This window comes from Elgaria multicarinata, chromosome 18 (assembly GCF_023053635.1).
Source record: "Elgaria multicarinata webbii isolate HBS135686 ecotype San Diego chromosome 18, rElgMul1.1.pri, whole genome shotgun sequence".
Taxonomy (NCBI): domain Eukaryota; kingdom Metazoa; phylum Chordata; class Lepidosauria; order Squamata; family Anguidae; genus Elgaria; species Elgaria multicarinata.
This window is the reverse complement of record NC_086188.1, coordinates 8,063,017-8,082,715: the sequence shown is the minus strand read 5'-3', so window position 1 is coordinate 8,082,715 and position 19,699 is coordinate 8,063,017. Positions and strand designations below refer to the sequence as shown.

General features: G+C 43.0%; 2 protein-coding genes across 6 annotated transcripts in view; both read right to left on the bottom strand.

Annotated features, from left to right (window-relative positions):
* Positions 1-9,313, bottom strand: part of PUS1 (pseudouridine synthase 1) — a 364,184-nt gene extending 354,871 nt beyond the window's left edge. Inside the window, exon 1 of the mRNA XM_063144075.1 lies at positions 9,281-9,313. Coding sequence (XP_063000145.1) covers positions 9,281-9,298 — 18 coding nt within the window. The 5' untranslated portion in view covers positions 9,299-9,313. The remainder of the gene's footprint in view (positions 1-9,280) is intronic.
* SFSWAP (splicing factor SWAP) overlaps positions 1-19,699 on the bottom strand; it is a 110,838-nt gene that overhangs the window by 41,334 nt on the left and 49,805 nt on the right. For all 5 annotated transcript variants that reach the window (XM_063144066.1, XM_063144070.1, XM_063144067.1 and 2 more), the window contains exons 12-13: positions 15,893-16,126; positions 7,387-7,577 (exon numbers count right to left, since the gene is read on the bottom strand). In XM_063144066.1, the coding sequence (XP_063000136.1) occupies positions 7,387-7,577; positions 15,893-16,126 (425 nt within the window). The remainder of the gene's footprint in view (positions 1-7,386; positions 7,578-15,892; positions 16,127-19,699) is intronic.

Genomic DNA, 19,699 nt, shown 5'->3' with positions numbered 1-19,699 from the left:
TCAGAATTACTGATATGGCTGACTTGCCGACTTCATTCCTAGAAGGTGTAATCTGATTTGCACACCAGAAAATCCTAAACATCTACAAAAGACCACACTGTTTTTCCTCTTATTTCCTTGCTTGCAATACCATAGTGGGCCTGTTCAGAAGATACCTTAAACAATGGCTTTAACCACAGTGGTTAAGCCAGAAAGCCACGCTGGGTTCAGAAGACACCTTAAACCATGGGTTTAACCATGGTGAATAAGGCTTTTTGCTTTATTCGCTATGGTTAAAGCCATGGTTTAAGGTGTCTTCTGAACACAGCCTGGCTTTCTGGCTTAACTACTGTGGCTTAAGGTGTCTTCTGAATGGGCCCAGTGTCCCGTTTCCTTTGCTCATAGACGGCTTCTGTGAAACCTGGAAGCTTACTCCCAGCAACTGAGAATGCTGGTTTATCGAAAAGGGACTGTTTCCGTTCTTCTTTACCATATATATTGACAGAGAACTTGGGTGCCGAGATACGACAGTTATGCAGTCAAAACAGGGCTTCCAAGACAGAGGTAGTTTGTCTGGAAGAGATGGAATGGGATATCCTGAAAGGAGGCAAAGTTGGCAGGCTGGCTGGCTCACACACTGAGCAGGGACGTTCCATGCTGCAGCATTTTGTGACAGGTCCCACTTGTGTGTGTGTGTGTGTTTTTAATAAAGAATGCACACAGAGATCTGTCAGGAGTAGATCTGTCCCCAGGATTCTACCAAGAGCCTCCCAAAACAAAAAACAAAAATGTGGACAGTAGGTATCAAAAGCAGAGTGCAACAGTAGGGAAGCTTCAAGAACACCAAAGGATAAAAACAGTTAGAAGGCAGACCCTTTGCTAAGGGGAAAAAGTTCTCAGGAGTTTTTCCAACAGCATATATCCCCCTCTGATCTTGCCACAGGGGACAAAGGCAATGCAGAAACGAAGAACAGAGAACCCTGTAACTCAAGAGGCCAAGCACAGAGCTAAGATCCTATCCTCTAAGCTTATATTTTCATAGAAGGCAGTTTCTAAGAATTCCTGCCTTTTAAGGCTAGCCTAGCCAGTTTTAAGTCAGAAAAAGCAAGAGGGTCAAAAAGTTTCAGACATCCATACTTGCAAACCCCTAAAATCCGGGGGGGGGGGGGCAGGGGGAGGAAGGAACAAACTAAGGAAACCAAATGGACAAAGATAAAACAGAAGCACAAACGTTGTCTATGTTTTGCTTCAACTTTCAAGACAGAAAAAATAATTTGCCTTCAATGGATGATGGCTAGCTCTGTGTGGGTTGGGTGGATTATTGGGCCATGTGGAACGTGGGTATACTGACAACAGCTTCTTCTAAGAAAACCTGAAAGTGATAGTTCTGCAACGGCAGTGGACACCTCCTTCGGAAACTCTTCTCAGTACCCTGTGGAAATACATTTCCCAGGTTTTGTGTGAGAAAGGGAAGCTACCTTAGCTATTTTCGGGAGGGAGGCAGGTGAAGATGCCATCAGACAGTGGGACAAAATCCAGAAGAGAGGTGAAAGCAGGGAGGCAAAAACAGCACTCCTTGGCTGTGATGCTGTGTGGTTTTTAATGTGTCCAATTGTAATAATATTGTAAGCTGCTTTGAAGATGTCAGTTAAAAAGCAGGATACAGACGCACTATATAAACAGCGAACAGAGATAGGTATAGCTGGGCATGTAGGCTGCACACACTTCCTCATCTGATGGGCCAATCCAGACGTGGTCCTGCCCCAAGATTGTCCCAGAGGAGAATGGAAATGGATCTTTGGCTCACAAACTCACCTCCTGTTCTCCCCACTCAGGGAGAAACACAAAAGCTAGCAACCCAGTTTGTGGACTGTTAGTGTTTTGACTTCAAAAGTTTGTTTTGAAGGTTTTATCTTTCAATTTTAAATGTTTTTAACCGACGTTTGGTATTTTGTTTTTAAATGTTTGAGCTGTGGAAGTTTTTGCACACCAAAAGCTTTACGTTTCAAACTGCTTTGAGATGTCTTTTTAGATATCGTCAAGTGGTCTATAAATTCATGTTTTATTCATTTATTTGTTGCATTTACATCCCGCCTTTCCTCCAAAGAGCCCAAGGCAGGATATAAATATAACCAATATCCCTGTAAGGAGCCTCCTGCTCTCTGTCTTATTCTCACAACAACCCTGAAAGGTAAGTTAGGCTGAGAAACAGTGACTGGCCCAAAGTCACCCAGTGAACTTTATGTCTGAGTGGGACTCGAACCCGGGCCTCCCCAACACGTCAGCTACTATGTCACACTGGCTCTCAAATAACTAACCAAAGCAAGGAGATGTCAGGTTTATTTGGACATGGAAACTCTTCTGATCCTACAGATTAAAGAGAGCTTTACTTCCCAGAGTCAGAAAAGATGACTCTGAGCTGTCTCCAGTTCAGTCATTCGGATATGGAGATGGGATGGGTGTGGGTGAGCTTGAAGCCTGCTTCCAATGGTTTCTTAAATCATATCCTAGAGAGAACACATCTGGACAGGTGCACTATCTGAAGTTATGAGACCGAAGCCTCAGAAGTAAGATTCTAAAGGAACGTGTAACTTCTACTCCCTGCTATGTTTTGCTACTTAAAGTTAGACAAAAATATACTTCAGACTTGAGAACTATAATTCTCTAAGGCAGTTCATGAATAATTTCTGTTCTTCAGCAAGAAAAGCAAATCTGGTTTTGGCGAATACAAGAGAAACAGGAGAGAAAGGCTTTCAAAAAAAGATTTCATCTGAACAGCCTATATGGGACAGATTAAAAATGAACAGTGCAATTCTGCCCATGCTTACTCAGAAGTAAGCCTGACTGTATTCAACGGGGCTTTCTCCAAGGTAACTGTGGATTGTACTGCAGCTGTAATCTACTGAACATAACCTGCATGTATTTCTATGTATTTATTATGATTGGTCTTTACAACTTTAAGGACTTACAATAAGCAAATTTAATGAGAAGAAAACTCACTAGCTTGAAGTAGAGCTATTTTCCCCTTAAGGTTTTCTTCAGCTAGGATAAAAGGCAATACTAATGCTAGTAATAATTAGCATTTTTACAGCACGTCAGAGTACTGCATGCACATTGCATTTTTGTAATCTAAGCAATGACCCTATATGGTAAGTAAGTATTATTACCCCTGTATTGCAGATTTACCTACAGCCATCTAGATATTTCATGGCAGAAGCAAAATTCAAGTCAGGGACTTCCTGATTTGAACTTCAATCTCTAAGCCACTATGCTTACATGAGCTTACAAAGGTTTGATTGAAAGTTTAATTTTCCATCACAGAAAAGCTTGGGTTTTGGATATAGCTCTGTCTTCATTATTGTGAAATGCCGGTCTGCAATACAGATTTTCCAGCAATAAATCCCATAAGCATTACAATCTTGCTAAGATGATGTTTACTTCTCCCTGATGGCAAAGAATTTATGATATTTTGGCTGAGCTCTCCCAGGATGTCATTTACCAAAACACACACTGGAAGGACATTTTCTGTATTAGTGGAACCCGGGGGGGGGGGGAGAAAAAAAGAAAAAAAGACCCTGCCGCTTAAAGCAGAGAGACCACCAAAAATGAAAATTAAGATACAATAAGAAACAGAAGCTGTAGATTAAAGCAGTGACTGGGCGTGCCACAGCTGTAACCAGCATTTCATGAAATCAAATTACAGAAAGCAAATACCTATTACTGATTAGATGGGCGTTATCTGAAAAAGCGGCAGAGCCAAAGATAAGACCGTGCCATTGAGAATACTGTGTGCTATCTTAAAATCAAACTGAAATATGGGTACGTGATAAAGCACAACACATAATTTTGACATGGACGTGTGTTTTACGTGATCTCCCTTGCACCCGGAACATTGAGAGATTGCTGGAAAACCACAAATGAAATAAAATGGGACTAAAATCGGCCCACCCAGCGGGCTAGATCAGCGAGATAGTATAAAAGACTTTACGAGTATTGATCCGCACAAAATTCTTTCAAGTTGGTCCACTAGTCATAAGACAGCTGGCTGTGGAAACGGCTTGAAAAAAATAATTGTTTAATGATCCCGGCTTTAATCATAGTGCAGTTAGGGTTCTAACAATCGTGTTCAGCAACGGAGGACAATTGCCCTTCGTTTCCTCGGGTTACGCTGATCCACAATGTTGCTTAGGCTAAAAGAATAAATTGCCACAATTGCTTTATTGCCCACAGTTGTAATTTTCAAATTCTTGGTCAATAATACAAGAAGTGTGTGGAATACTGAATATTCCCTATAACTGGATTCTAGGAGATTTCACCTTTGTGCCAGATATTCTGGTGTCAAATACCTGCTTAGGGTGCAATCCTATGATGTTAATATACAGAAAAAAGGCCTACAATTCCCAGAATTATCAGACAGCCATGTGGGATAGGGAATGCTGGACGTGTAGGCTTTCCCCTCCCCTGTCTAAACGTGTACAGTCTTTGCCCCAACTTGTCTAAGAATTTAGGACACCCCTCTGAACTTGTCTGGTAGTAGATTTCATGGGAGTTCCTGACAAAGTTCTGAGAATGATTAACATTAAAAGCAGAAGAGAGGATACCCAAGAAGGAAGCCTCCTCCCACCCACCCTAGGTGTGGCTTACTCTGTACAGCACCATGTACATTGATGGTGCTATATAAATAAATAATAATAAATAAAAAAAATTATAAAGCATGGTGGCCACTATTTAAAAACCTTAGCAATACGACAATTTACAGTTCAACAGATTTCTACCACGAATTCCAACAGCATCCAAGATGGATTTCCCTTCCACTTGCCCTTCTTACACCACTTTACCTATCCTTATTTTTGCTATGATGGAAGTTGTGCATACCCTCAAGATTCTGTGAACATTCAGGATGGACAATGGAACCAATGACCTAGGGAGGTGGTGGGTTCTCCCACCCTAGAGGCCTTCAAGAGGCAGCTGGACAATCACCTGTTAGGGATGCTTTAATGTGGATTCCTGTATTGAGCAGGGGATTGGACTTGATGGCCTTATAGGCCTCTTCCAACTCTACTATTCTATTATTCTAATTATGAAATTATTTACCTGCCTAATTATAAACTGGTTCCCCCCCCCCCCAAAGTTGCATGTGTGCACATGTAGTGTGTGTGTGTGTGTGTGCAAGAATGGACGGTAAAGACAAGGTGAGAGTCAGGGGTGGGAAAATTGAAGATTTCCAGATATTTTGGTCTACGACTCCCACAATTCCTCACCATTAGCCTTGCTGGCTAGGACAGATGAGAATTTTAGACCAAAACATCTGGAGGACTGCCCACCCTTGTTTTAAGGGAGCCTTCCCCAATGTGAATCCCTTCCAATTTTCCAGACGATGAGTCCCTTTCAATGTTCTGGACGCCGCTGATCGTTCTTGACCATTAATCATGAGCTGATGGGAGTCCATCCACCACAGTATGTTTAGGTAAAGGTGTTCTGGAAACAGGGCTGTAAAAACTCTTTTCTTGGAGAATGGACACAGCCAGGATAGATGGATCAGTGATTTGATTCAGTATAAGGTAGCTTCATATGCTCAAGGGCTAATTCCCATGTCACCTAAGTTGATACTTCTAAATGGATGGGTCCCGCAGCCCACCGTGAATTTCTGGTGACATATGACACATAGATTCTCTATGACACTTGCACTGCCTGGCACCCTGGTGGTCATGATAACGGCTTGAAAACCAATGGCACACCCCCCCCCCCCATCCCAGTAACTGGCCCCGTACTTGAACCTAAAACTGCCCCCCCCACACACATTTCCCCCACTACAACCATAAAAAAATCTGATATTCTCAAAATGCCAACTTCTGTGCCAGGTATCCCACTGTATGCATTGATGATGAAATACAGAAACACGAGGAAAATTCACAAACCGCACCCCTACACACACACAAACGAACGTGTTTTATCTATCATTCTGTTCACCTCCTGAAGAAAAGGCTCTGTTCTCTCCATCCAGACATTTCCCTGCCTCTTCGAACGCTAACACATGGATCGATGCTGATAGCCACCCAACACTTACCAGCTTCAAAGATCAAGCAAAGGACAGCTTTAATGCCTTACACATATGAATTTGAGTTTTCCTATTTTTAATGCCCCGTGCTCCCCCACTTTCATTAGCCAAGCCAACTCAAACTGGCTCGCCTGTTTTCCAGTTCCCTGGGCATCACTGCTTTCAGAAATCAAGGTTCCGAGGTTGCTCCTGGCAACCTGATACACTTAAGAGCTCTTCCTTTGCTTCAATCACAAATACTAGCAGGGACTCGCTTCACAAACAAGCGTGGCAGATAAAAGCAATAATTAATAAAACAAAAGCCAGATGCTCGCATCAGTCCCGAAAGCACAGCCGCTATTGAAATCAAGTGATGTGCAACCAGCAGAGTGACTGCATCCCCTTAGGTTTTCAAATGGCCTCTCTCTTCTCTCTCACACACACATACACAGCTTGCCTAGGGCTGACTGTGTCCTTACTCTTGTTCAGAAAAGCTGGTACAAACCCACTTTTAGCTTGCATTTTGCCTGAAATGCATAGTCTCCAATAAAAGTGCTTCCAAATTTCGACATTACGTGAAGCCTGAAAGAGTACTGCAGATGTGTTAAACGTGTTGGAATCTCCCAACATGTGTAGCTTTTAGAGAGGGATTCATATACAATATTCAGTTAGAACTAGGATGTCAAGTCTTAAGTTACTCAGGTACTTTCTGATGATGGGGGATCTCTTCACTGGGCTGCATTTGACAAGATTTGCTAGAATCAACGTTAGCTGGTCCTATTTTATGCCAAATGTATGCCAGTGCAGTACTTATTGGATGACAGAGAGCTGGGTTCAAATCCCCGACTCAAACATGAAGTTCAGTGGGTGACCTTAGACAAGTCACTTTCTTTCAGCCTGTGCTGAGTCACAAGGTTATGTTGAGGACAAAAGAAAATTAGAATGGAACTCACTAGAGGAAGGGTGGGACACAAAGGTTAAAGAGAAAGAGAAAATAAATTAGCCACAGGTTTTTGGTGCCCAACTAATCCATCAGCAGAACACCAGAATTGAAATGAACTTCTGAAAACTGACGATGCCAGTGCTAAAACCCAAAACGCACACTCAACAGCAGCTAAACTGAACAACTTCAAAAACCTGACGAAGATGCATCCTGAACCTTATGGGCCTAACATTTTTTAACACCATTTCATTTTTGCTGCTTCGACGTAGCCCAGAAAAGCTGACGAGCAACACAGGATTAATTTCAGATCTACTTTCCCACCCCACTGGAAAAAGTTCTCATTCAAATCCAGGTAACAAGTAAAGCTTCAAACTGTGCTGACTTCTTTCCGTCTTTCGGGAAATGGCACTAAATTGGCTTTGCTCACCTCTATGTTGTAGGCATTCTCCTCCATTTTCTCAACCTCGGAGTCTGCCAAAGGATTCTTCAGGTTCTGTAAGAAGAGGGCGGCTTTCCTTTTCCGTTCCGCCTGGAGCTGCTTCTCTTTCGACTCCTTGGAAGCTTGAGCTAACTTCTCCCTTGCTGCAGCCGCCAACCGGTCCTCTAGCTTCTGCTTTGCTAGGGTGGAGGACACAGAAAACACAGAGTTTACTAGGAAGCAACTTGCTTCACATGTCAGAATATCACTTTCTTACCAGGGTGGATAAAAATCAATGATTTTTAAACATTTTTTTTTTAAAAAAAATCGGATTTTTTAAAATTTAAATCGGATTTTTTTTTAATTTAAATTGATTTTTTTAAAATAAAATGCTTTTTGAGGAAAAATCTATGTAAAGATAGTTTTCTATTTAAGATACATTACAGTCCAAAGGTTATTCATCATGAAATAAGGATGAGTTTTAATGATGTAGCATGAGGCTGTTTAAATTTTTTGGTAAATGAATTCCATTAATCCATTCACAATGTCATGGTCTTCCAGACGTTTCTGTAAGATTATTTTTCTCCTTCCAATAAAGAACAGAAGAAAAGTTGTCCAAATATGAATGATTAACCTATTAAACTGGAGGTAGTTCACTTCGCAATAATTTCATAATTATCTATCTATGATGTGTTTCTAGTAGTATAACCAAAACAGTATTTTTTATATATATAACTGTAAAACTAATCTGAAAAGTTGCTATTCTAAAAATGAAACCTTCATCTGGTTGTAAATATTAAGATTATACCAGCAAGAACGAGTCTTTGGTAACTCTGAGTTGTGTAAAATATAGCGAGGAAGAGTGCATTTTGGGGGGGGGAGGGGAAACACATAATTAAATTGAGTTCTTTCTGAGTAGTGATTTAAATTGTGATTTAAATCAAATCCACCCTGTTTCTTACCCTGAGTTGCACCAGCAAAGCAGGTTCGGATTCATGCATATATGCAACCCCTGAAGAGCACCTCAGACTTCTATTCTTTTTTTTTAATTATTATTTACAAAAGTGCCTTAAAATACACTGGATGCTCTACAGAAGTAAAACGAACAGAACCCTGCTGAGAGGCTCACACTCTGAAAATCATGAAACAAGGGGGACTTGGAGGGAAAACTTTTTATTAGCTGGGAGAGATTAAAAGAAGCAGAAGCAAAGTATTATGTTAATGCATGTAGTAGTAAGAGGAAATGAAAGGGAGAAGATGAGATTTTAATAATTTCTTAAGAGTGGGACAGAACAGAGGCAAGTGAATACCAAAGAAAGAGAGTTCCCTATGTAAGGAGCCATGAGAGACTTAGCAGAGATGAGAAATGATACAAGGGAGTGGTGGTTAATAAGATTAGGAGCATAGGAGACTGCCTTACACTATTGGTCTACTTAAATCAATATTGTTTATATGACTGGCAGCGCCTCAGTAGGGTTTGCCGGCAGAGGTTTTTCGCAGTTCTACCTGGAGATGCCAAGGATTGAACCTGGGAATTTTTGCATGCAAAGCCTGGCGCTCCAGCCCTTACGTTAGTGTGTGATGCATACAGGGCCTGACGAGGAGAGAATGCAACAGATACATAAAAAGGTGCAAGACCATGACGAGGCTTAAAGGTTAATAAGGAAGACATTTAAACTCAATACAAAACAACAAAAGAAGGCAGTGAAGTGAAACAGAGATGTAAGATATGATTAGAGCATTAACTCTGTGTGTGTGTGTGTGTGTGTGTGTGTGTGTGTGTGTTGAGGAAGCAACAATCTGAGAAATTATTTGCATACTTTGCTTATCTAGACAATTTTGTGGGGGTGCATTCAAGTTTATTAATGACTTCTCTTTCTTCTCAGCTTCTCTGCTCACCCACGCGGGCTGCGATTCCCATGGAAATATGCCATGCTTCCACTGAAGATGTAAAACGTTTCTCCCCTCAAAGGAGAGGGAAGAACCTCCGTCAGGGCTGCCAGTGATTTTGAACAAGGCACATGGTTTCAGAAGGTTCTAGGCACACTGGTTCTCCCAGTTTGCTTATTTATTTATTTATTTATTTATTTATTTATTTATTTATTGCACTTATATACTGCTCCCATAGCCAGGGCTCTCTGGGCGGTTTACAGAAATTCTAAAATTAAGATAAAAATGAGTATACAAAATTTAAAATTCTAAAACAGAACATACACACATAAAGCATTAAAAACCGTTAAAAACTAAACATGTGGGTGATTAAGATGTGCCGCCATATGCCTGGGCAAAGAGGAAAGTCTTAACCTGGCGCCGGAAAGATAGCAGCGTTGGCGCCAGGTGAGCCTCGTCAGGGAGATCGTTCCACAGTCTGGGGGCCACCACTGAAAAGGCCCTGTCCCTCGTTGCCACACTCCGAGCCTCTCTCGGAGTAGGCACCCGGAGGAGGACCTTAGATGTTGAACGTAGTGACCAGGTATATTCATGTCGGGAGAGGCATTCCGTCAGGTATTGTGGTCCCAAGGCTTTGTAGGCTAGGGACCACAAGGCTTTATAGGTCAAAACCAGCACCTTGAATTGGGCTCGGAAACATACAGGCAGCCAGTGCAAGCGGACCAGAGCAGGTGTTATATGGTCGAACCTTCTGGTTCCAAAATCAATCTGGCCGCTGCATTTTGCACGAGCTGCAGCTTCCGAACCGTCTTCAAAGACAGCCCTACGTAGAGTGCGTTGCAGTAATCTAACTTGGAGGTTTACCCAATCAAGGTGGCTAACAAGGTGGAAAAGTGTGTGGAGGGGGGCTCAGTGGACTGGTTTGGGACACCAGTCTTATTGTTTCATCTCTCCCCAGACAAACCAGAGTCATAAGCCAATAACAAACCATGGCTTAGGGCTCTGGCTTGCTTTGAGAGAGACAAGCTAGAGTTCCCGGTTCGCACGTAATGAGAAACGATGGATGGAAGATCTGTGGTTTGTTTAGCCCAGGGGCATTGAACTTCTTTTAGCCTGTGGACCACACTCCATTTTGGAAAACCACTCTGGGGCTGCATTCTAGTGGTGATTGGAGCCAAAGGTGAACAGGCCAGGACCTAAAATACCGGCACAGTTGAGCTTAAAGTTCTTGCTGACAGTAACTAAAAGCTTTAGGAGTACAATAGCTGCTGGTAACTACACCTTTCAGAATGGGGGAAAATCTTGCACAAAAGCTGTGAAACCCCAAATGATCCGTGGTCAAGAGGAAAAGAGTGGAGACATGGGGAGGGGTGTAGCCATTTGGGGGAAGCTGCAGGGCTTGACTGGATGAATTTGGGTCCCAGAGCTGAGGTTCTGCACTTTTGGTTTGGCCATTCCCACTTGCAGGAGGAGCCACACGGGAGCATTCGAGCAACATGTGCTCTCTTGGAACCTGGCTTCCTGTTACATCCAAACCAGGCCAGCTTGAAGGATGCATGTTTAAGGTAAGTTATATATGATCCCCTTTAACCAGCCTAGAGAGCTTCGGCTATTGGGCGGTATAAAAATGTAATAAATAAATAAATAAATAAACAAACAAACTAATATTTCGGAGTGCAGGTTTCTCAAAACATTTGACAAAATCCATCTGTTGCGCTATGCGTTATGCAATAGCACTGTGCAATTCTTCAGTGTGTACATAAGGTGCATGGGCGCCTAAATTCACCACTCTGAATGGCCATATGAGCCATTTCTACACCTGCCTTTTTTCCTGGGATCGTCCCGGGATCTTCCCTGTGCATGCAAATGACACACAAGAGATCCTGAGATCAGGTAGGGATGATCCCTCTATTTTCCTGGGATAATCCTTAGGTGTAGAAAGGGCCATGGTTGTAAAATGCCACCACTGGCATTTCAGAATGATGAGAAAGGGAAGCAGTGGGAAAGCTAACACCAGCCAGGCAGCACAGTTCGTAAACGTTAGCCTTTTGCATCTCTCAACTCATTTCGCTTTCGGCACCGTCTCCGCCTTCAAGGTCTCAAAGGCATGAACCGTTGCAGCCGCCTCCTCGCCTCGGATTTATGAATGAACTTTCTGCACAGGAGCACCGTGGCCTGACTTTATGCCATCATTTCTTAACAGGAAATTAAGCATGATACTGTCGTAACAGTTGAACTCTTGATAAGCCCTTATTAAGAAGCGCATACCGATAAAGTAGCTGCTCCAATACCTTCTGAATAAATTAAGGCATCCCATAGAGTTTGCATATGCGCCTGCCATTATTGACAGTAATTATACCCCTGGGTTACAACATCACCATCTACTCTGCTTCTGTTATGTCCGTATTGCCTTGTCCCTTCATAATGCTCCTGCCTTGGTTCCTTTTAGATTTGATTAACAACGGATCCAGGATGATCCCACAGCATTTGCTCAGGTAAGTGGGAAGTCCTTTCCGCTTTACATTCAAGCACAAAGAAAAGAAGCTATATTATTTCTTGCCAATAGCTGCACTTGAAGATACGCAGATTGACTAATGCTTGGAAGCTCAGAATTTCTGATGGGTGAGATTATACTTGAAAACACGGAAAAGCTGGAACGGGGTTGAATCCCATGTTGCAAAGGGACCGTTGGCGGCATTCTCAGCTCACATGCCAACGACCCTGAAACTAAAATAGCTTAAATCCCACTGTCATGAGCAGGAGCATTTTCACAGAATCATAGACTAGTAGAGTTGGAAGGGGCCTATAAGGCCATCGAGTCCAACCCCCTGCTCAATGCAGGAATCCACCCTAAAGCATCCCTGACAGATGTTGTCCAGCTGCCTCTTGAATTCCTCTAGTGTGGGAGAGCCCACCACCTTCCTAGGTAACTGGTTCCACTGTTGTACTGCTCTAACAGTCAGGAAGTTTTTCCTGATGTCCAGCCAGAATCTGGCTTCCTTTAACTTCAGCCCGTTATTCCGTGTCCTGCACTCTGGGATGATCGAGAAGAGATCCTGGCCCTCCTCTGTGTATTTTAAGTATTTTGGGCTCAGGTTGTAAGCATTAGATAGCTTAAGTGGTTTGTGGATCACATCCCAGACCAGTATGGATTGATAGAGCCATCCATATTTGAAGAGCTATTAAATATTCCAATTAAATGTCCCATATGGATCAATAAGGCTATCTTATAAGCACTAACCTGGAAGCCAGCCCCAATTAACTAAATGGGACTTATTTTTTGCATAGACATGCACAGGACTATACTATTAAATCATCTAATAAAGACATTAATATTGGGGGAGTTTTAAAATATCCCATGGTTTACCACAGCTCATTTTCACACAGGGCAATTGATGATTATTCTCCAATTTATAAATCTGAAGCAGATGTAAAGGAGGTGTCTTCAAAACATATCAGGCTTTAAAGGTGAAGAAGCATATCTTAATACAAGTGTTTAGCACAAGAGTGGCAACGTATGTTAATTCTGTGGCATCATCATCAAAATATATAGCATCAGAATTCCTGACACTATCCAAACTCTTATAAGCTCATCATTAAAGTGCTGTTGTGTTTAAACCAATCCCCTTCCTTAAACAAATATTGTTATTTTCAGTATTTCACGCTTTTGATTTTATAATATCATTCATCAGAAGTATATTATGTTTGTTTCCAATTTTGTCATTTCAACTTTGGCAAAACGTCCATGCCTTCTGGGTTTGCGACACACTTCAAAATGTATTTAATAAGAGCGTTCTAAAACAACCTACTAACCTCTAAACAGTTCAATTTTCATGAAGATCAACCACCTAACGGGCGCATTAGAAATGAAAAGGAATGTTTCTATTTCTCATGGCTTTCCTGTTTCTTATTCATATTTCAAGAAAGTAAAAAAGGGATTTTATCAAGATTAGCAAATATTTAAAATATTATACATTCACTTTCAGAATGAGAGAGAGAGAAAATAATCCCCTGGGATTTGATATTCAGCAGTTTTCATTTACCTGCAGATATGGAATAATAAATTAAGTAATAACGATGAGATTCTGGAACCCGATGCTATAAAAGATACTTCCTGTAGGAGATTTTTTTAATAAATAATTCCATTTGAAAATGGCTTCATGATTTTTATTAACAATCATATCTTTGCATCTCCTGGAGAAGCCTATTGATAGGATCCGAAACGCAACGTATTCATCGCAGCAGCTTTATGAATTCTTCAGCAAATTAAACTTTTATATTGAATTAGGCTCACACAAATAAATATGCAGATTAAGTATCATCCAAGTCAACATGAGTCTTTCAGTGGTTTAATAACAAAGGAGAAATAAAAGCCCTTTTGCCTGGCTGCTTCATTTGTGTGATTTCTAGTATATCAAACATCCAGACTAACGTTTACTAGCCATTACAACTTAAGCACACTGGCCACTTTTGTACTTAACGATAAGACAGGATTCCTGGTTTATCCAGGGTTATTTATTTATTGCATTTTTATACCGCCCAATAGCTGAAGCTCCCTGGGCGGTTCACAAAAGGAAGGAGCAGTGTCCTGACGCACACAACTCATCTGGTCCTCATTTTGCTCCTCCCAAGAGAGTAAAATTAACAAGTGTTACTATAACACTAATTTTTCACAGTAAACCTGGGTAATCCCCAGAGTACGATTTTTATATGTGAACACAGTCACTGTATACTTAGAGAGTGAGTGCGTGCCTGCGATTATAGTTCAACACATCAGCAGGGCACCCAGTGAGCCTTCCATGAAGAAGGCATTTGGTCAGAGCACAAGAACAAAAGAAGAACCATGCTGCATCGTGATCAAGGTCCATGCAGTCCAGCATTCTGTTCACAGTGGCCGACCAGCTGTGTGAAACCCACCAGCAGGACCTGAGCGCAACAGCATCCTTCTGCCCATGTTCCACAGCAGCTGATGGACATAGGCATATTGCCTTTGATACTGGAGGTAACAGCATAGAGCCATCAGGAGTAACAGGCATTGATGGCCTTCTCTCCTCCAGGAATTTGTCCAATTGCCTTTTAAAGCCATCCAAATGGGTGGCCATCACTACATCCTGCGGAAGTGAGTTCCACAGACTATGCGCTGTGTGAAGAAGTCCTTCTTTTTATCCATCCTGAACCTCCCACCAATCAGATTCATGGGATGACCCCATTGGGTTCTAGCATTACGAGTGAGGGAGTAAAACATCTCCCTATTTCTCCACACAGCATATTTCTCCGTATTATGTGAAGCCCGGTGGGTCAACTCTAGAGGTCTAAAAATGCTGACCGCAGCAGCCATTTTGTGACGGTGCACAGGACAGTTTCTCAAATTGCCAACAGTGCCCAACGTAGCCTATCTCCGCTATAGAGAGTGGCATGTGGCAGAACTGCAGCACGCAAGCAGAAAGCGCGCTGCTGCGTTGACCAGAACTAGGCTCTTGGTATCCGATACCAGGCCTGGCCAATCCAGAGGTTTCCTACCAGTGGCTGCTCCTAGCGGCCTCACAATGTTCACATTTACCAGGCTAGGTCCTAACAGAGGTTCTTGCTTCAAGTTCCTGATATTCTCAAGTGAAACATTTGCACACACACCCTGGCATCGAGCAAAGGCAAGAGGAGGAGCCAGCCTACACAGCACAGCTGCTGAAGAAACAACATTCGCTCAGGGGAGCAATCAAGGAATGTGAGTTCGTGCAGCCGCAGCTCAACTGTGTTCTAAAGCAGCACGGGACGCCGTGCAACTCTGGCCTGGCAGACAAACTCTCCCCAGTTTGGAATGCACTGGCCCTTTTCGTAATCTTTCAACTTGCACTTTTCAGTCACGCACCGACGGCTGTGTTAAAAATCGATTCGCCAAAGTGATAGCGGCGATGCATTTTGTGACAACTAACGTCTCGGGACAATTAAAACGCCATTTGTTAATTATGAGTTGATCGCCGCACACCGTACGTACCAACTTGCTGAGCAGGCCAATTCTCAAAGTGCTTCACTGGCAGAGCGCATTAGACACATCGCGAAGGCCAGAGCCAAACAACTACTTTGATGATCAGCAACTCGGTAATAGAACCCTTGCTTAGTAACAAAAACCCTAATGAGGAGCCCGTAGGGTGCAATTCAGTCCTTCGCTTGCAGGGCGCATTGTGGCTGATTCCTAGGGTGGGAACGCAGCAAGGCGTGGAGCGAGCTTGCACACCACCGCACATCAGCCCACAATGCCCTAAACAAACCAACGTCCCGGTGATTATGACTAATTTCCATACTTTGGATAATTTCATTCACCTCACAGCAGCAGTAATTCATTTACTGACCACAGGCTAAAAGAAAAGGAAAACACTCTACATTATACAACAGTTCCAGAATTAGATTAATATCAAATCGTAAACGATTAAAAAAAAATGGAGTATCAGCAATGCAGAGAAAGCAACCACACACCCATCCTACTCACACTTTACTATCTAGCCATTCATCTCCCATTCAGAATGCTTTACCCACATCTAAATGAAGCCAGCTTTCAAAGGATGGGCTTCTCAGGTGTGCACTACGCACGCTCCAGGTGTTTTCTCTTTCGGGAGAAGGGCGGTTTTACCTTGCTTGGCTTCCAGCTCTTCCTGCGTGAGCGGAGGCTTCCTTTCTTCAGGAGCATTGCTGGAGGCGGCAAACGCTGCGCTGCTGTTTGAGGTGCTACTTGCGTTCTCCTGGCCTTCCTTGCCTTCTTCCCCTTCCTCGTCACTGTCGTCGTCAAGTTTCACCCGGTTCTTCTCCAAGGGGAGCATGTCTGTTTCTTTGGCCCGGATGGCAAAGCTGATTGGTGCAAAGGAGGCTGTTCAAAAGAAAGGGGCAGCTGGTGAGACAGTGTTGTCTAGGCAAGATTGATCGACTATTGTATAGTTTGAGATTATTTTTTTGAAGGGAATGGGGGTGGGGAGGGCAAGGTGGCAGATAACGGTAGAGAACTATATTATGGGATTTCTTTCGGAGGGCAGATCGTCTGGACTCAACAGTGCTTGGCTTTAGGCAAGAGTAAAACCATTGCTTTTTCAAAGGGCATTTGCTGTGTCTGATTATCCTATATACTAAGAGCAAACTCGGTTATCTGAGTGTGGACCCACCATTCACCCTGTCCGGTTCTCGGTTTCCTTAATCACATGCTAACCACAAAGCAGTGAGATCAGCCCGTGAGTCCTCTGAATGCTCCGCCCCATATCCCATCAGCCCTTGTACTAAGAGAGGGATTTAGGCTATTTCGGCTGCTCTATACTGCTGGCTCTGATTTCGGCCCCTTAACCACAGGTGCGTGTCAGATGAAGCCAAAGTTAATGCTGTAGAACAGGGTTAGTGAAGCTGAACACAATGTGGTTAGCAGAGACACCTGGCTAAGGGAAATCCATGTCAGACGACACCATTAACCCTGTTGCTCAACCCAAAACCCTTAACCAGCATGGTGTCGTCTGAACAGGGCCTCTGACGGATACTCAAGCTGCTCTCAGATTAAGGAAAACAAGGTATAAAGTCAATAAGCAACAAAAATTGGTTTCCTAGGAGAGCAACTAGGCCAGATTGCGATAATCTGGAATAGCTTCTTTGAATTCTGGCCTCAACATTGCTGTCTACCCATTGGAAGCAGAAGAAAAGTTACATGCTTGGAGATAACGCAGCAAGTCAAGGGCCGAGCTGAAATCTGAAGCTGGGCCTTCTGGATCTGTGTTAATCTACTGGAAGAAAGTGACCCACATACCCTCCTCCTTTACTTCAGCTCTGGTGTTACCGAATTGCTAGAGTGGGACTATAGCTCAGTGGTTGAGCACCTGCTTTGCACGCAGAAGGTCACAGGTTCAATCCCTGGCATCTCCAGTTAAAAGAACGAGTGAGCAGCTGATGAGAAAATTCTGGAGAAGACAGAATTCCGGCGAGATGGGCAAAGATTCTGAGTAGGTATAAAGGCAGGTTCGTATGTTCTTCATCCCAAAATGCTGAACCACCTGTTTTCTTATGACTGAGGCTACAACCCAAGTTAGCTTCTTCCTCTTACGTAATTTTTCAAACTCAACCTGCTCAATGAACACCCTCAGCCACTCTGCTCATTTTTAATAAATAATCCAAAAACTTGTTCGCCCCCGTTGCCCTAATTCTGACAGCCTGCTCACCATGAAGACTTGCTAGGCTTAGACAAACAGTACTTGAAGGCTTTTTAATCTAGATGGGGAAAAAATCCTTTGAGGAATTAATTGCATTGAAGTGTAGCGGAACGAAAGGCAAATCCTATACCTTTCTTCCTACATGCGATGTTTCACAGCTTGCCTTGCAATTGGCAGCAACCATGCTATGCTGGAACATTCGTTCCCACCCTCTACCAGGAGTGGAAACTGATGAACAGATCCTCAATCACCCTGATGCTTTGCACACACAAAAAAGCCAGCTGATTTTACACGCCCTGCCAGATTTCTCTAAATGAAAACCCTGCGGAAAGGGTGGCCAACACAAATGCCTACTGTGAAGAACTCTTGAAATTCGCAGTTTTGTTTTAGAACGAAAAGACCAAACATCTGGCAGGAGGGCTGCCGCTTATCGAAACAAGAGTCTTGATGCCGAGGCGCTGCAGCTCTTCCTGCCAGCGATACAAACAGCTGAAGCTTCATCAGAACACTGGATGTTCGGAGAACTTATGCAACAAAGAGGTGATAACCTTAACCTAACACAGTATAAATGAAAACAAGGAAGTTAAGGCAACGGGTAAAAAAATATATAATTTTAAATACTAAAATATAATGTTAAAAAGAACATACACAGAGCATTTCACAAGCACAATAATACAACAAGACAATCAGAATGCTAGACAGAAAATGCTCAGTAAACTTGATCCATTTGGCCAGACGCGTTTCGACCCTTGGCCTTCCTCAATGGCCAGTTTGCCAAGCTGATTAGTACCGCCGGCTATTTTCTCTTGGGGCTGACTTAAAAGTTCCAAAAATTAAACGAAATCAGATGTCACTCCCCACAATATATGGTACGAGTCCAAATATTCAAAGGAAGCCCACAGAAGGTATTCTAAACAGCCACTGCTCGGAAGCACGATGGTCTATATGGTTCAGGTCCGGGTTATTTGAAAGACCGTATTCTCCCTTATGAGCCTGCCCGTGCTTTGAGATCTTCTGGAGAAGCCCTTCTTTCAGTCCCACCTTCTTCACAGGCACGCTTGGTGGGAACACGGGAGAGGGCCTTCTCGGTGGCTGCTCCGGTGCTCTGGAACTCTCTTCCCGGGGAAGCTAGGGTGGCTCCCTCCTTGATGGGCTTTCGGAAGCAGGCGAAAACTTGTTTGTTCCAGCAGGCCTTTGGCGAATAATCCAGCCCTCCATCTATGTTAATGTCTTATAATTTTGTTGTGTATTTTTTAATTGTTTATGGTTTTGTTCCCCTCCCCACATGTATATTTTAAACTTTGTAAGCCTGTCCTGAGGCCCAGCATTGGGAAAAAGGCGGGATACAAATAAATATAATAATAATAATAATAATAATAATAATAATAATAATAATAATAATACCACCAAGGGTTGAAACGCGTCTGGCCAAATGGATCAAGTTTACTGAGCATTTTCTGGCTAGCATTCTGATTGTCTTGTTGTATTATTATACTTGTGAAATGCTCTCTCTGTGTTATTTTTAACATTATATTTTAGTATAAAAAATTGAATTTTTTACCTGTTTCCTTAACTTCCTTGTTTTCATTTATGTTTGGAGAACTTGACTGCCGTTCTCTAGAGTTGAAGGCAGAGAAAAGTCTTTCCTGGCTCAGCTTATCAAGACACTTAATTGAAGATGATGGAGACCTTCTGCTAGGTCAACAGCTGAGCGATGAGCACTCCGTAAGCAGCCCCACTACGGCAGTTCTCAAGCAGCCGCACTGTGCTTGGGGTAATATTCACTTTGCCACAGCTCACTGACAGAGCTGAACTATCTATACAGGTGGGCAGGGCAAACTGTGGCCATAAAGCAGGATGTCCGAACTTCATGAGGTCCTGGAATTTCAAAAGCCCTCTGTAAGCTATCATTTCAGACACCCAGTAGCCCGCTGTGTGGGGAGGGAGAGAGAGAAGCAGGCAGCCCAGCCTACTTTCAACTCCGGCCCTGCCCATCACTGGCTTTAGCTCCACCCATCGGTGGTAGGCGGCCCTCGACAGATTATCCCAGAGGGTATATGGCCCACGACAGAAGGGTTTCTACCTCTGCTCTACATCAAAGTCAGTCATGAACTTAAGATGAGGATTGTTAATGAAGATCTATGAATGGTATGGTATTTTGAGAGCACTCTCATGGTGGGAAGTTTGGATCTATGGGAGGATCCACCCAGACTGACCGTACCAGGGACCACAGGATTTTTCAGATTACTCAGTTCAGA